General features: G+C 41.5%; 1 protein-coding gene across 1 annotated transcript in view; it reads right to left on the bottom strand.

Moving 5' to 3' along the window:
- The window catches only part of HGD (homogentisate 1,2-dioxygenase), a 42,660-nt gene extending 30,307 nt beyond the window's left edge, over positions 1–12,353 (bottom strand). Inside the window, exons 1-4 of the mRNA XM_086404133.1 lie at positions 12,237–12,353; positions 5,915–5,986; positions 5,040–5,128; positions 1,138–1,243 (exon numbers count right to left, since the gene is read on the bottom strand). Coding sequence (XP_086260259.1) covers positions 1,138–1,243; positions 5,040–5,128; positions 5,915–5,986; positions 12,237–12,251 — 282 coding nt within the window. The 5' untranslated portion in view covers positions 12,252–12,353. The remainder of the gene's footprint in view (positions 1–1,137; positions 1,244–5,039; positions 5,129–5,914; positions 5,987–12,236) is intronic.
- Between the last annotated feature and the right edge of the window lie 5,177 nt (positions 12,354–17,530).

Here is a 17,530-nt window from a genome sequence, read left to right as displayed (position 1 = left end):
TTAATGCTCAATGGTTTTCAAATTTAGCTCAATGGTTCTCAAATTTAATGTACATAAGAATTACCATACAGAGTAGCACACACAAAACCACGTATCTTATACTTTATGGGGAGTTAAGGGATTTTTCAGAGATGATTTGGTTTGAACTTGTTTAACTTGCTGATTTAGCAGCCACCTTGTTCCTTTGTATAATATGAGATTTGGCTCCACTTGAGAGAACTATCAGAAACTTAATTGAGGATTCTCTTTGCTGAATAAGAAAAGAATTAGAAAACTTACTGTGGTTCAATTACCTTCTCAACTTTCCAAAACAAATATCCAATAAATGCTTAATTTCTGTCCTGACCATGAATCCTTTAGAAGTATAGGTATCCATCCTTTGTTTTTGTTTTTTTCTAATATAATGGGGTCCTGTTATTAAGCCATTGGGTCTATTTATTAATCTAAAACAAATGAGTATGAGCATTGTAACTCTAAAGGAGAAATTGGAGAATTTGAGATATAATCCGTTGAGGAATCAGGCAGATTCTCAGAGAATGAACAGTGACTTGACCGCTCAAAGACAGCGGGTTAAGTAGAAGGCCAGGGAGGCAAACCTAGGTCTGTTTTCCTTTCTGCCTTATCCTTTTGTTATTGGTGACATGTACCTCAACTCAGGGGCAAAGAGAATACACTCGGGTGCTCAGAAAGTAAAAAAAAGAGCTCAGTCTATTATAGCCCTGGGTGTCTCTCATTACTGAAAGCACAGTACATAAACAATATGCAGAGGGAAAGCCCACTTGTCACTAGACCAAAAGAAGGAAACTTTCAGGCAAGGAACTGAGGTTTGCAGGTGACAGTTTAGGTGAAAATCAACCAGTCTACAGATGTGTAGATGTATTTTCACCAACCTATATAATTTCCATTCATTCACTGGGCACTCCTGCAGCTAGAAAAATGAAAGCTTATACACACACATGTGCACAGGCACAGCCAATCACTTCCAAAATTCCTACCCAAGTTTGGGCAAAGGAACAGATACACTGTAGCACTTATTTTAAAAATCTATCTAATTTCTCAAAGACCCAGGTTAGGCTTAAATGTTTATATTTAAGGCTTTGGATACATGCTGCTCTCCAACTCATAGGACTAGGTTACCTGGTTAGGATCAGGATCAACTTCGTCCCAGTTGTGAGTGATGTGGCCTTGGTCAATGAACTCAAAAGGCTTGTGAGAAACTGAAGGTAGAATCCTATACAGCCAGCTGTGGGGAGGAAACAAGGACACACAAAACTTAGGGTGAAGTTATGGGTGATGCCCAGACTGTCTCAGGAAGTACCATCAGGAAGACACTCAAGTCCACAACGATCTGTGGGCTTTAATGTGAGATGCAATGACACAGCATCACTTCTTAATAGCCACTGTTGCCCATAGCCCTGCCTCTTCTCACCTTTCAACCCTACCCATCAAATGGAGAGTTGGAGGCTCTAGCCCTCGGTTATTTCCATGCTGGCAAAGAAAGAATTGTCTTTCCCAATGACAGCTATAAAGGAAGGGAAAGTACCTTGAGGGATATCTGTGCAGGCAGACCCACAGGAAAACATTAGCTTATATATGTCATTGGATCCTAATCTTTGTTCTGGCTCTAGTAAGTGAGGAAAATGAAGCCCACACAGTTTGAGACAATACAGGTGGTTTCTTTGTGCTTTTTCAAATATTAATCAATTTTCTTACTTAAAATTGTAAAATTAATTCATGCCAGTGCTAAAAATAATTCAAGCAATTTAAAAAGTCCCAAAAGGTAAAAGACTTTCTCCTCTAATTTCTCCAGCGCCAGTTCTCAGAGGCTAATTAGAACTGTTTAACAATTTTCTTGTATATTCTTTCAAATGTTTCCAATGCATAATAAGCAAAATTGCCAAATTGCTGTACCATTTTAGTCTCACAACAATAATGTATGAAAGTGGCTGATTACCCACATCTTTACAAATATGCAGTATTATGAATAATTTTGACCTTAGGTGAAAAATGCTATCTAATTTTTATTTTGAATTACCTTTATTTATGAGTAAGGTTGAGAATCTATATGTTTATGGGCGCCTTGTAATTTTTCTGTGAATTACTTGCCCAAGTTCTTTACCATTTTTCTATTGGTTGTCTTTTTTATGCTAATTTGTAAGAGATTTAGGAAATTAACACAACTATACTCTAAAATTATAAAACTATCCATATTTTCCTATAGCACATTTGTAACTTTGTTTCAAGTTACAAAGCTCTTGAAACTTTGTAGAAGCTTCTCTGGTGACTCAGAGAGTAAGGAATCCATCTATAATTTGGGAGACTGAGTTTGATCCCTGGGTTGGGAAGATCTCCTAGAGAAGGGAATGGCAACTCACTCCAGTATTCTTGCCTGGAGAATTCATTCTATGGACAGAGGAGACTGGCAAGCAGATTGTGAGCAGACAGAGGAGACTGTGACCATGGGGTCGCAAAGAGTTGGATACGACTGAGCGACCAACACACATACATAGCCTTGTTTCAGTAAGAGGTGATCTTAATGAAGGAGCCCTGAAGGACACCAGGAGGAGAACGATCCAGAAGTCGAGAGGGACACTGAAACTCACTAAGAGGGACCCAAGTCCTCTCAGAGGCTGTTACCCTGACAGAGTACAGCAGGAAGAGGAACACCACCTGGGGCAATGGAAGATTAGACCTGCTTGAACAGGTTCTGGCCCTTTAAGCCCCAGGACAGTCTACTTCAGGAGGTGGAGTTGGCCTGGCCTGAAACTGAGTCATTCGGGAGATCAAGCTAGATTTGTTCAGTTTTCTTCTGTTTCCTCGAACTCTAGGTGAAGTGATCTCAGACATTGGATTTCAGACCATAAATTATTAATAACTATGCCTCGCTAGCATCTAGTAGTGTACAAAATTGAGAACACGTATGTGTGTCTTAGAACCAACTGTGAGATCCTGGGCAAGTTTTTTGAGTCTATGTTCCTCATCCTTATCTCCTAGGATTGTTGTCAGGATTGAGTTTATGTACCAAGAATGCCTGGTAGAGTAGGTGCTCACTTATTAGACGTGTGTTGAGTTGTTTATCTGTCTACCCCTATCATCTACATTGTTATGACGGTCCAGATTTTCCACATTCTCTGTCCTGGCTTTGACCTTCTCAGGACCGAAAGGATCAGCTAACTAATCATAAAAACCAACCTCTGATAGATATACTTTCTGACAGTTTTTGGGTGGGGGTGAGGGGTCTTGAACTCTGTGGTTGACTAAATGTAGGAATACCAGGCTTTCTCACTTATGGATGGGGTTGGCTCCATCTTCCCCCTGGGGACTTTGAGCATTTTCAGAAAACTTGTGGATACCTTTGAAGAGTTCTAGACAGATGGGTGAACCATGCCTAGTGTCCTTTGTTTTTCAGCCGAGTTTGTAAAACTCCCCAGGCAGCACTACATTGCCCTGGACAGAGATTTAATTCTGATTCAGGGAATGGTGCCAGCATCTTAATGAAATGCCGACAGCTCCTTTTCAGCCTCCTGGAATAGAGCTCTACTCCCGCTGGCTGAAGAGATTGCTGAATAATGGGGGCAGGCAGTAGAATTCGGAGTCCAGGTGTCCCGTTAGTGAATGGGTCATAAAGTCAAGAACATAGCCACGGAGGCCAGGCTGTCATAAATTAGAATGGACAAGAATTGTCTGTGTGCTTACCTTACCTTGGCTATCTGGGCTTGCAGAGAGAGAGAGATGATTAAATAGTGATAGAATTAATCCTGATTTGACAAGTATGGGAAACTATCTCTTCCCTTCTTCATGTGCAGATCTAGTGAGAGAGAAGCAATATTGATATTGATGTGATAACAGCACCTGCCACTCAATTTTCTGACAGGCGTTTAGGGATACCATGTATTAAAGGCAGACACTCTACTATTGTGGCAATAGTGATGATTATGGTAATTAATGTTAATTGAGCACTCACCAGGTACCTGGCAATGTGCTAAGGACTTTGCATACATTCTTTCCTTTAATCCTCTTCAAGACTATGAAATAAGTACTATTATTATGTTTTCTACAAATGAAAAACCAGAAGGCTCTAAGAGGGTAGATGACATGCCCGAGGTCACACAGCTGGAAAGAGAAGGAGCCAGGATTTAAACTCAGGAGGCCTGACTGCAGTGCGGGCGTGATGAACCGGTAAGGGGAACAATCTGTCATTTGTGTGGTCCATGATGCTCTTGTACTCACTGTCTCATTTACTTCTCAGGAAGACTCTCTGGAGATAAACCCAATCCTCTTCCACTAAGTAGTACAAGACTGCCTACCCTCCACCCCCAACCTCCAATGTAAGTAGCAGCCCTCTTTGTGGATACCTTCATCTGGTCTGAAATTCTTGCAATTGGATGCTGCTTGTTTAAGTCACAACACTTAACTGCCTCCCCAAATCACAACATCTACTGCATCTTATCTGCACCATAGGAGTTAACCAAGGGAGTGTGTTCACTGACCTGGCTTGTAGGACGTAGGAACATGACACATTGTGCTAATGAATGTGCTGGTTTCCAGCAAAGGCAAATTCCAAGGAGAAAAAACCTTATTAATTCAGACCACAAGGGGCCATAATACATGACCTTTCATCTAACCCATGCTTGGATTATCCAATATTTTCATCCAAAGAACATAATACTTCTAGTCAGCTGAGGAAGATATTGCACTGAGTCTTCTGTAACTTTGAGTTAATCAGTATTAAAAAAAAAAAAAAAAAGTAAAACAAAATTGGACAATTCCTAGGGGAAGGCCAGACTATTAGGAATATTTTTTTTCTGAATACAAGCAACAGTTTGCAAATGTAACTAGACATATCTGTTTTCTAGGCTCTATGCAGCTGTTCTCTCTACTTCTTCCAACAGTCACTTGATTCTAGCTGAAGATGAGATGCATCTTTCCCTGACAATGATCCAAGGCACAGCCTATAAGAAGCAGGATTTTGGGCAGCCCTGGGAGGTTGTGGCCTAGGTATAGGAGGCAGAATTAAATACTAGTTATAGTTCCCATACCTTCTTTTATTGGTGCTCCGTGGACAAGTGAAAGCTGATCCTGAGAGCTGCTCAGCATACAGATTGTAGGGGCAAACTTGAGGATTATTCTAAAACAAAGGAGGCAATAAATGACATCACTCGATCAGAAAGGTATCCCACCTTCCCATGAAACAACTCAGTGGGGGGAATTCTGGCTTGGATGGGGATGCTCTGGGTCACTTACTGCACATGACCATCTTCAACCTATATATCTTTCTTGTAATAAAGTTTTAGGTAAGTTATTGTATAAAATTTATAAATTATAACCTATCTCACCCTTCAGGAATATCCCAATGCTGACATATGAGTATATTTCTTTCTATTCTTACCCTCCAAAATGGGGATCCTACGATATGTGTAGTCTTATTAATAATTAGCATATTAAAAAAGAGGAAACAGTATATCATGAGCATTTTTTATGCCATGAAATAGTCAAATTTTTTTGAAAAATTTTTGTTTGCCATAGTTTTTATTGTAACCAATACTAGTGTGAACATCTTTGTGCACACATTTTAAAACAAGGGCTGATTATTTTCTCCTCATTGTCATATCTTATGTGGTTCAAAGAAGTATAAGAAAGTCCCCTAACCCTGAACCTGGGGGATCCTCCTGAAAGCCCTACAGTTAGTCTTACTTATCTTGGGGGTAAGCGTTTTGCCATAGGTAACCATTATCCAACTTTAACTTTTGCATTATTGCTGTTCAGTATCCCAATTGTCTTAACAATCTGTAACACTTTTAGACAGTTCACAGGCTAATACAATAGCCATGGTGGGAAGAGGCACTTGACCTGAAGGCTGGTCATACTTTCCTTTAATTCAGAGTTCTCTAATTAATATTTTATTTACTCATACCTGTCCTTCTGGCAGGGCACCTGGGCAACGAGGGTCCTCTGAGGCACACTCATTCCCGAATCCAGAAATGTACTGCATGTGACAAGACACAAAGGCCACCATTAATGGGACTTAAAGAGTATTCTGCTATTTGACAGTCTACGAAGGTAAGAAATTTCTATATGGACATGTGTTTATCATGTTCTATACATCATATCTTTACTATGTCTTGGCATGTGACCCATTTAGGACAGATAATTTCCCTGCGTGAATTTCAAAGACCCACAATTGATTGGGAGAAGAGTGCTGGATATTGCATAGACTCACCACCCCTAGCTGTACTTACTTAATTGATTTATGGGCTTGTTCTTAATTGTCCCAGATCATGGCATCCAGTCCCATCACTTCATGGGAAATAGATGGGGAAACAGTGGAAACAGTGTCAGACTTTATTTTTGGGGGCTCCAAAATCACTGCAGATGGTGACTGCAGCCATGAAATTAAAAGACGCTTACTCCTTGGAAGGAAAGTTATGACCAACCTAGATAGCATATTCAAAAGCAGAGACATTACTTTGCCAACAAAGGTCCATCTAGTCAAGGCTATGGTTTTTCCTGTGGTCATGTATGGATATGAGAGTTGGACTGTGAAGAAGGCTGAGCGCCGAAGAATTGATGCTTTTGAACTGTGGTGTTGGAGAAGACTCTTGAGAGTCCCTTGGACTGCAAGGAGATCAGCCCTGGGATTTCTTTGGAAGGAATGATGCTAAAGCTGAAAGTCCAGTATTTTGGCCACCTCATGCGAAGAGTTGACTCATTGGAAAAGACTCTGATGCTGGGAGGGATTGGGGGCAAGAGGAGAAGGGGACGACGGAGGATGAGATGGCTGGATGGCATCACTGACTCGATGGACATGAGTCTGGGTGAACTCCGGGAGTTGGTGAGGGACAGGGAGGCCTGGCGTGCTGCGATTCATGGGGTTGCAAAGAGCCAGACACAACTGAGCGACTAAACTGAACTGAACTGAACTGAAGAACAGGTTCTTTAATTCTGGGTCCATCGGGGAGTTCCTGAGAGGGAGATGGCTCAGGCTCAACTCCAGGTTAGTAAGATCTTGCTTGCCTAGATAGAAACCTCCCTGAGGTTGGTGCTCCACTCCCCCTCCGTACACTGAAACAAGCAGCTACAAGGAGATGTGTGGATCCAATCTGACAGCAAAACCCTTGAGAAAAAGCTGTCCAATCAACCTGGCTGCAGGCAAAAGCCTATATCATCTGGCTCACATATGGAGCACTTGTATATATGTTTGCATCTATGTGGACACAAGAAAACAAAATAGGAAGATATGGGTGGCCTTCAGGAGAAGGGTCAGACCAGAATCTGTCCTCAGTGGCACAAAGGAGTGCATTCTGACTGCCATCTGTTTACTTTATGTTCAGAGAGAGGAAAAGAGAGTTTCTCAACAAAGTGTGTAGGTCCCCTGAAACTGATTCTGACAACACTTAACACACCTGTGAGTTCTTGTTCACTCTCTTGTTTTTTCTGCTAGTTTATAAGCTCCATAAAGGCTGGAACTATGGCATCTTGTTTACCTCTGTATATGCTTTGTGCCTTGTTTATAGAAGGTACTCAATAGATACCTATTGTTTTAGTTTTCCTTTGAAGCCTATGCCAACGCAAGAGTATGTATCCTGCTCTAAGAAGGGCTGTGTGTGTGTGTGTGTGTGTGTGTGCGCGCATGCGTGTGCTAAGTTGCTTCAGTCGAGTCCAACTCTTTGTGACCCCATGGACGGCAGCCTGCCAGGCTTCCCTGTTCATGGAATTCTCCAGGCAAGGATACTGGAATGCGTAGCCATGCCGTCCTCCAGGGGATCTTCCCGACCCAGGGATTGAACCCACATCTCTTGCGTATCCTGCATTTGCAGGCAGGTTCTTTACCAGTAGGGCCACCTGGGAAGCCCAAGTAGGGTTAGGACCAACCCCCCAAACCCTTTTCTCTAACTTAAACATCAAAAATGGCTGTTTTCTTCCCATAGTTTTTTCTTAAATGTACTTAGTTTTAGCTCATGAAAATGAAAGTGCAGCCTCACTCAGTGAGTGAAATACCACCATCTGAGCACAGTCTCTAAGATATATAAGAAGGATGTAAGTGGGTGGAGGATAAGCCCTCCAGAGTTCTCAGCAGCATGCAGAAGGAGCTTGATGGAATTCACCTGCAAATGTGAGCACCGAGCAGGGCAACAGCTGCCCGTACTTGGAAGGAATAGCAAATGTGAAATGTTAGAACCTAGAAAGCAATGGAACTGAAATTATTCCTTTTTGCCTCCAGACACAGTATTTTTTTATATTTGAAAATCTATCAGCACTAAAAACAGCGAGTTATATTACACACAGATTGGTTAACAGCAGTGGCATGTAGTTTGGAATGATTTCTTTGGGGAAATGGCAGAGACCATCCAACATTATGACTCTCCACTGAATACAATTTTCTTCTCTCTAAATGAACCTCGTGCTCACCATCAAGAGGATTGAATCTGAGCTGCTAAGAAATGGTAATGACCCCAGATTATCTTCAGGTCTGTGGGATGGAATTTTAGACCGGTCTTGACTGAAGCCACAGGGTGCCACAGTGCCTTCACTGTGCTCCACTGCTGTGCTGTTTCTGCAAAGGGAGGCAGGCAGGTCTGAGTGCAACAGCCGAGGTCTCTGGCAGGAGTGCGTAGGTTTACTCATTAACTTGCTGCATTCTTTGCAACTGCTGGCCTCAGAGCAGAGTCCAGGGTTATTTGTACATTGGAAACAGAGGAAGAGAGACTTACTATGTGTAGTTTTAAAGCATTTGCTTCAGATTCCTTTAAAAAATAGAAAAGAAAGTAGAAAGAACAGCTGGTGGTTTGGAAGGGAGCCACCCAGCTTGGAGAGAGGTGTGAGTTCTGAATTGGTTTCCCACTCTTAGCTGCGGTGCATTGGCTGAAGAGGAGGGTGGAAACTGCTGAGTCATTCTCAGACCAGTTGGTTTTCCTAATCTCCTGAGAGAAAAATTACAGATGAGTTTGTTAGAGCTTTAAATATCTTGTGCCTCACTGCTGAATGTATCAGAATGGAGGAAGCAGTGTTCTGTAGCTGCTTCCCCAAGGCTTTGAGATCAAGGACAGAATCTGAACTCTGCTCCTATCAGCTGTGAAAATTCAAGCTTTCAACTCCAGCTGATTCAGTGACTATACAAATACATCTTATACAAATAAATACATAATTAAATCTGACGTCAAGTGTGTGTATTTATATGCTTTCTTCAATCTGGATTCTGAATAATTTTATCCAACATAAAAATATGATTTTGTTTCCTTCCAAGAGAATTATACACATCCTTTCCACATCCTTTCTAAAGAACAAATGACTGAACTCATGTAATTTCAGTAGCGTCAGTTCTTTGGCAGTTCCCTAGTGTACAGATTTCTAATTCTCACTTGGTCCCCAGGATATGATTTACTTGTCAGAGTAGTTTTATGAGGTGCTTTCGCCTGACTCTGATTCTGGATAACACCCTGATGGGATGAGCAGATGGTGTACTTCACCTCCTTTTACAGGGCATGAGGAAAAGTGAGAGAAGTCAGGGCAGAGATGGAACTATAGCTACCTTTTTCTCCTTTGTAAAGGGTCCAGTATTTTTAGTTAACCTTGTTGGGAACATAGGTTATAGATTGCTAGGTGAACTTGCCGATTATTTCAAGTGGATTAAACTGAAGAGTTTAATTATTTCAAGTGGATTAGGCTGAAGAGTGAGTGGCTCCCCAAATATATCTATGTCTTAATCCCTTGAATTTGTGAGTGTTGCCTTATATAGCAAAAGAGACTTGGCAAATGTGATTAAGAATCTTGAGATGGGGAAATGTCCTGGATTATTTGGGTGTGCCCTAAATGCAATCAGGGCTTCCCTAATAGCTCAGTTGGTAAAGAATCCACCTGCAATGCAGAAGACCCTGATTTGATTCCTGGGTAAGGAAGACCTGCTGGATAAGGGATAGGCTACTCTCTCCAGTATTCTTGGGCTTTCCTGTGGCTCAGCTGGTAAAGAATCTGCCTGCAATACGGGAGGCCTAGGTTCGATCCCTGGGTTTGGAAGATGCCCTGGAGAAAGGAAAGGCTACCCACTCCAGTATTCTGGCCTAGAGAATTCCATGGATTGTATAGTCCATAGGGTCGAAAAGAGTCGGACATGACTGAGCAACTTTTCACTTCACTTAAATGTAATCATATATCTTCATAAAAGAGGGTGGTAGAGGAGGATTTGACGACAGAAGAGGAAAAGGTGATATGATGATGGAAGCAGAAATCAGAATGATGCACTTTGAAGGTGAAGAAAGGGACCATGAATCAAGAAATTTCTAGAAGCTGGAAATGCAGGGAAAGGGATTCTTCCCCTGAGTCATCAAAAGGAACCAGCCAACACTTTGACTTTAATCCATGGAAACGGATTTTAGACTTCTGACCTCCAGAATTTATTTTCCAGAAGAAAATAAATTTAGTCATTTTAAGCCATTAAATTTGTGGGAATTTATTACAACAGAAACAGGAAAGTGATACAATAATTATGTAGAGCAGGGGTCCCATCTTCAATTAACCATTAGAATCACCCCCAAAGCTTGTTAAATACAGACCCAAACCTAGTAAATCAAAATATTTAGTCCTGGGGCCCAAAGTCTGCTTGTTAAACATCTCTTCTTATAGAAATGAGGAAATCAAGACTTGTAGAAGTGAAACAACTTTAAAGCATAGTAAAGTTCATTTAAAATTAAATTTTATTATTATATCCTTTGAATTTTCTTCCCCCAATTGTGCTGTTTTTATGTAAATGTGATTTCATTTGAGGCTTTGGGTTGGCATATCCATTACAAGGAATAAATAAAAGCAGGAATTTTTTTTAACTTAAAATGTGTATTGATTAGAATGATGCAATCTGGCTTTCTGTGTTTGGATCTGTGATCTCTAGAGCTAACCTTTCCTTGCAGAGATTAGACAGCAGGCTGGGAAGAATGTCTTTGAAACTGAGAACAAAGACCAGCATGCAATTTACGTTGGTGTACTGGTGCTGTGCATATTAAATTTCTTAAAAATTTCGGCAGGATAAGATTTTATATATAATTTATTTATAAATGGTAAGGATGTTTTCACCCTGCTGAACTTCCTATAGGATTTTCATCAGGAAATAAAGTTTTTATGTACTCCCCCTCTTCTAAGGCTTCAACTACCATCATTGATATGATGACCTACTGTATCTTGTCTCCTGGGCTTCCCTGGTAGCTCAGAGGGTAAAGAATTTGACTGCAATGCAGGAGACAAGAGTTCAATCCCTGGGTTGGGAAGATCCCCTGGAGAAGGAAATGGAAACCCACTCCAGTATTCTTGCTTGGAAAATTCTATGGACAGAAGAGCCTGGCGGGCTGCAGCCCATGGGGTCGCAAATAGTTAGACATGACTGAGTGACTAACACACACACACACATACACATATCTAGTCTCCTAGCTCTCCCCTCTCCCCTAAGTTCCAAACACATACAACTGACCACATCCTGGTATCTCATCTTTGGTTGTCTCTGGAGCAACTCAAATTTGACTCTTGGATCTCAGAACATGCAGGGCTGTGTGTGCTGTGCCTTTGCACTCACTATTTCTTCTAGCCCCCACCCCTTCTAAGTTAGTCAGTTTCAACTCTCTTAAGACTGAGCTCAGGAAGAGTTTCCCTGCTGACTTAGATGCTAAAGAACCTGCTTGCAGTGTGGGAGGCCTGGGTTTGATCCCTGGGTTGGGAAAATTCTCTGGAAAAGGAAATGGCTACCCTTGCCAGTATTCTTGCCTGGAGAATCCCATACATATTTTTCAATTGCAGATTAAATAATAAGGAATTATTTCCTAGAGGAGGTGCTAGGACTTCCGCTGGTCAAGGGCTGATTGTGAGCCTCAAAATAACTGAATAGATTAAACATATCTAACTGGTGGGCTGGAGGCTGTCCAGGAAACTGCAGCGACAGGAAGGTGTAGAGTAGGGACTGGCAAACAGTCACAGGGAGAAAAGTGTCTGTCTACAGTGGAGGAGAGCCCTTATAAGGTCTACAGATTCCCAAGACAATCTATGAACTGAACAAGACAAGACATAGACAATTAGACTGTCATCCATTTTCTTTGTCATCCCCCAGCCCCAGCCATGCTTACGGCAAAGCCTTGAACACAGTAGCTTGGACCAGGGCCTCTCTAAGTTAGTGCTAACTCTGACTCTCTGGAATTTTCAGAAGCTTCCATGAATTGTGGCTGAAGAAACCACAGCAAACTGGCCAGATAGTTTCTTACCTTCAACTCAGTCATTTTCCTTCTGCTGCAGGTGTGATGATTTCAGGAAACCCAGGCCCAGATGCTTCTGCTTCTCCTGCAAACCACCCTCTGGATGTTATTCCACTTCTTCACTGTGCTCACTGGTCAGCAGGTCACTCAAATCAATCACAGGCATTTCCTAACTGGGCTATGCTAGGGAGAAAGTCCAGCATGCTTGTTCCCAAACTGCTTTCATAACTGCCTTTGGTTTTTATTAAACCTGGGCTGTTTCTAAAGAGTTTGCAGAGGCCTGTCTCCTCTTCACCCGAGATAAAGGTTGACCAATTATTTGTTTCAGGTAAAGGAAGGAGGGTCATCACTAAAGGCAGAGAATTTAAAGCTATGAGAGGAAGTGTGGCAGTTAGTGCTTGGTGTGTGAGGCAAAGGCTTCTCCACTCAGTCTTGACGCAGGCCAGGAAGGAACACGGCGGAGTGTTCGCTCTCTGAGAGCAGTGAGGAAACGAGCTGTGCCCTGACACAGGTGTTTTCACACAGCTGCCCGAAACTTGGACCGGGTCTGGACAGCTCTCCACAGTTGCCTTCCAGGGATGAGCTGGGTGAACAGCTCAGAGTGAAGCACTTGGGTTAAAGCCAATTTAGATGTTTACTGTTGTTCCACTTAATTTCTCAAATATATTTAGTGTTCTTATAAATTCCTTAAGAATATTATTTCCTTATGCTTGTATCCCTCTAACAAGAGACCCAAGGGTTATTTTCCAGCCACTTTTCCATGACTCCCTTGTCCTTCATCTTGGCTACTCTCCTTAGCCATGGTCAGGTATCAACTTCATGGCTAATGGCATTCAGGAAGGAAGAAACCATATATTGAGTGCTTGTCATGCCAGATTTTCCCACAGACATTACCTCATTTAATTGCACAAAAACAATCTTGTAAACTAGGCTTTATTATTGTAAACTCAAGTGCAGCAGACCAGGCAGAACATGTAAATGGGTAAGGTAGGCTAAGTAAGTTTTAAAGATATATAAATGAAGTTCCAATTTTTAAACACTGGCAACTTACATAAGTGAATGGATGAATGAATGAATGAAGTCACTGTAACAGATTGTAAAAAATGCCCACAATTTCCTTTCATCCTTGCATACATGCTCCTTTGCAATGTGACTTTGCTGCTCCTCCCAACATGAAATGGAGTCTTTAACTTATCTCCTTGAATCTTACTTTGGCTAATAGCAAACACAACACAAGCAGAGGTTTGAAAAATGCTTGTGCTTTAGGATTTTCCCATTTCTTGCTACTTGAGACCACCATGCAGGCTAGCCTCCTTGAGAGTGAGATACCATCTGGACAAAGAGAATGAGATACCATCTGGACAAAGAGAATGAGATATCATCCGGATAAAATAACCTTTGGGTCTCTTATTAGAGAGATACAGGCATAAGGAAATAAGATTCTTAAAGAATTTATACCATGTTGCCTTTGTTGAGTTGTCCAGGCACTCACCAACCAGCACTAGTTGCCAGATGTGTGAATGAAGCAATGTGGCTGCCAGATGACTGCAGACACATATGTGATCCTAAATGAGACCAGCAGGAGAACCACCAGCTAAACCCAGCCCAAATTGTGGACACACAGAATTGTGAGCAAATAGATTGACATATTTTATGCCAGTAAAGTTTTGGGGTGTTTTGTTAAGCAGTGATAGGTAACTGATACAATTATGTTAAAAAAAAGCATGCATATAGGTGTGAGTGACTATGGGCTGTCAGTTTGACACCTTCTGCTTTAGATAAATGGGTCTAAGCATCTTCCAGAGGTCCCCAGGCTCCAGCATACTGCAGTAGCAGCAGAATGATTTGCTTGTGTCTGAGGTGTTAGTGCAGAAAGACCAGCCCAAAGGCGCCATGTTGATAGAAACAAGTGACAGTTGGAAGCACACTGTGTGGACTGATGCCTGCAGACCAGGGAACTTATAGCACATCTCAGCGTATGTCAGCACAGACAGCTAACATTGTGGTATTACATAAGCTTCCCTGGAATTTATACGCAAACCTGGGAGAAAGGGGGAAGGTGTAAACCCCAGCTTTACTGAGGCTAGGTTTTTATTATTCCTGCAGTATGCAGACTCAAAATCAAAAGTGAATTCAGGAAAAATATTTCTTGCATATCTGAGTTTATGAGTACATTGGCTCTTGAACTGCTATTGATCCTGGAAGCCAGAGTTTGGTGATTAGGGGGAAAAATGGATGAGAACCAATAAGAGACAAAGGAAAAGCTTTACTGCTTTGATTTTCCATAAACTTCATGTGCTCTTTCTGAATCAGCTTTAAAGGCAGATTTAAGAGGTGTTTCAGTTCTTTCCTAAGATGTGAGAGATTTCTGAAAGAGTAAGAAAGTGGTAAGAGATCCTCAACAGAATGAAAATTATTTTAGGGGCCTGAAAATATTTAAAACCAAATAAACCTGTCAATTTCCTATTTAGAGGTTTTTCCCAAGTGGGTTTACTTTATTTCCTGTCTTCGGTTTTTGTAACAACTTAATAAGACAAGTATTTGCTTTGCACCACCATGCGCCAGGTATTGTGCCATATACACACAGGAGAAATGAGAACACATAAAACACAGAAGCACGTAGCTTTGATTCTATGTCTGATGGCTTTCTATTTTAATCTAATCACATATTTATTTCACAACTATTGGGGACCTGCTAAATGCCAGGCCCTGTGAGGTGTGGGGGATACAGAGATGAGTCTGGTCCTCTAGGAGGGTGCACACTGGAGAAGATTGACCAATAAATGGGCCATTACAATGGGGTGCCTGGACTCTTCCTGTGACAAGGAAGAAGAGGCCATGGTGTTATGGGAGGGATTAGGGACTGCAGAGCTCCGACTAGCAGGGCAGGGAAGGCTTCCTGAGGTGATAGCTGAGCCAAGTCACATACAGTAAGGGATGAATCAAGGGAGGATTGTGTACAAAGAGAAGTGCAGCACATTCAAAGACCTATTTTTAGTGCACTGATGGCATAGAGTGGAGTCTAGTGAGGGAAGTCTTTCAGAAAGGGGAGTTTGGGCAGATATTTAAAGCAAGGGAAAGAGGCAGGGGGATTAACATTCAAAGAGGGCCAGTGGAAGAAGCAGGTTGTGTGTAAGGCACACACTATACTGGGTAAGGCAGTCATATACTGGACCAGAGAAGAATCACAGTATCCAAGTGGCGAGCCATAAGACAGATGCTAAAAACCAGGCAGAGGGAGAGGGATCCAGTGAATGGATGTGGGGAACAGGTGAAGTGAAGAATTTGAAAAGGATCAGGAATTGGAGACATCAGATATAGGCCACCTCTGGATTCTGGCACAAGATAGGTTTACTCTCCGAAGAGGCTCTGGACTCACACACACCAGGGAGTGGGGAGAAGAACCAAAACCAAGTGTAGTGATGATGAAATCTCCACTTTCCTTCTCTGACTGCACTTCCAGAACGCTACCAGCAAGCATCTTACCCTCCAGACAGGACCCTGGAGGATTCTTCTCTAGGACAGTGTTACATAAATACTATACATTTTGATAAATACTTATTAAATAGAAGACAAAGTCATTCTAGAAATGCTTCTTTTAATGAGGTGACTGGCTCCCTCCTACCTTTATATATTCATGAATTAATAATTCTTATTTCTAGGAAGACACAGGATTCCCCATCTTTTAATCCTAGTTCTTGCCTTTACAGACATAAATGTTGAGAAAATTTGTTCACATAAATAAGTGGTTATGAATGGAAGGGATTTTTTTATATCACTGAAATTCCTTCTAAATTAAACACCAAAAATCACACACTGATCTACTGTTAAATATTATTTTAATGACTTATCAGTTAACAACTCAGCTAGGTTAATTTTATTGCACTCAAATAACTGGGAACCTGATTTGGATCAGCTTTGTTACCAGCTACTGGAATCATTGCTGTAACTGTCACCTTTGCACTTGGAGGTGCTTTATCCAACTCATTTACTCAGGAAGGGTTAGGAAAATTAAAATGTTAATTATACATACTTTGCCTGTATAATTATTTTTGATAAAAATGTTACTTCCATACTTCGATAGATTTCTTTCATGGTAAGAAGCCTTGACATGAAAGAAGTGCCATATAGCCATGAATGTTTCTTACGAAAGCTCTTTGCTTTGTCCTCAGGAGCTATTCCTTAAGAGCGCTGCATTTTTTTTTCTTTTTTTGTAATTGTGAAGAGTGGAACAGGCAAAATCCTTAAATAAAACTAGTATTTAGAAATGCCCTTTTGTTGGGGCAATAAGCCGGATTTCTATCGCACTACTAGGGAGATGCTCCTTTTCTGCAGTGGGAAAAGGGCAATTGTGAATGTAGAGGTGAGAAGTAAGAACCATTATTGAGCTGCTTCACAAACACTGTTAATAAAGAAACATTCATGTGGGAATTAATGATCTGGAAAATGATTCCCTTAAACGATCTGTGCCTTTGTACCTTTTGGAAGAGATACATGCACACATCCCAGTTGGAAGACCATGATCCACACCAAGTAGGTGGAAAACATTGCATCCAGGAAGCTGGGGATTGTCACAGGGTAACGAGAAGGATGAGTGGCATGCCTAGAGAAGAGTCACTCCAGAATGCAGTTACAGCAGTGGTCCCCAGTGGGACACAGTTTTTCCACGAATGAGGCAGGGGGATGGCTTTGGGATGATCCAAGAGCATTACATTTATTGTGCACTTTATTTCTATTATTACATCAGCTCCACTTCAGACAATCGGGCCTCAGATCCCAGAGGCTGGGGACCCCTGAATTAGAGGACGGAGGACATCAGAACTGATGTCTCCAAGAAGAAAATGAAACTGATAGATTAGCTGATCTATTTGATGTAACTGAGCAAGATTTTAGATCTTTGTTGAAGTTTAGGGGTTTCATTCTTCACCATGACTTATTGATGACCTTGGTAAAGCTTAGTGGTTAGCCAGCTGAGAAAACAAATATGGTATAAGAGAGGGGCTATGTATAAGATGACATGGCATTTTATTAGAAATAGATATACCCAGAGGGTAGAAAGTGCTAGTAATAAAAATGGGTAGCAGTATATCAAAGACAAATATCTCCTGTTTTGTGAATAGAGGATGTGACAATCAGGTTACGATTGCTGCGGTGTGGATAGTCTTGAGAGGGAGGCATAGCTCAGTGCATTACGGGGTGATTGTGCACAGGAACCCAAACATGAACTTTGGTGAACTCTGCAAAACTGGTCCCATTAGAGTCTACAATCCATGTATTTCTTACTTTTTTAGATATGAATTTGT

The sequence above is a fragment of the Bos grunniens genome, chromosome 1 (assembly GCF_055505025.1).
Source record: "Bos grunniens cultivar Pamir isolate PY7600 chromosome 1, Bosgru_T2T1.0, whole genome shotgun sequence".
In the NCBI taxonomy this organism is placed as follows: domain Eukaryota; kingdom Metazoa; phylum Chordata; class Mammalia; order Artiodactyla; family Bovidae; genus Bos; species Bos grunniens.
Note: the sequence above shows the minus strand (reverse complement) of the source record. Positions and strands in the feature narration are given on the sequence as shown.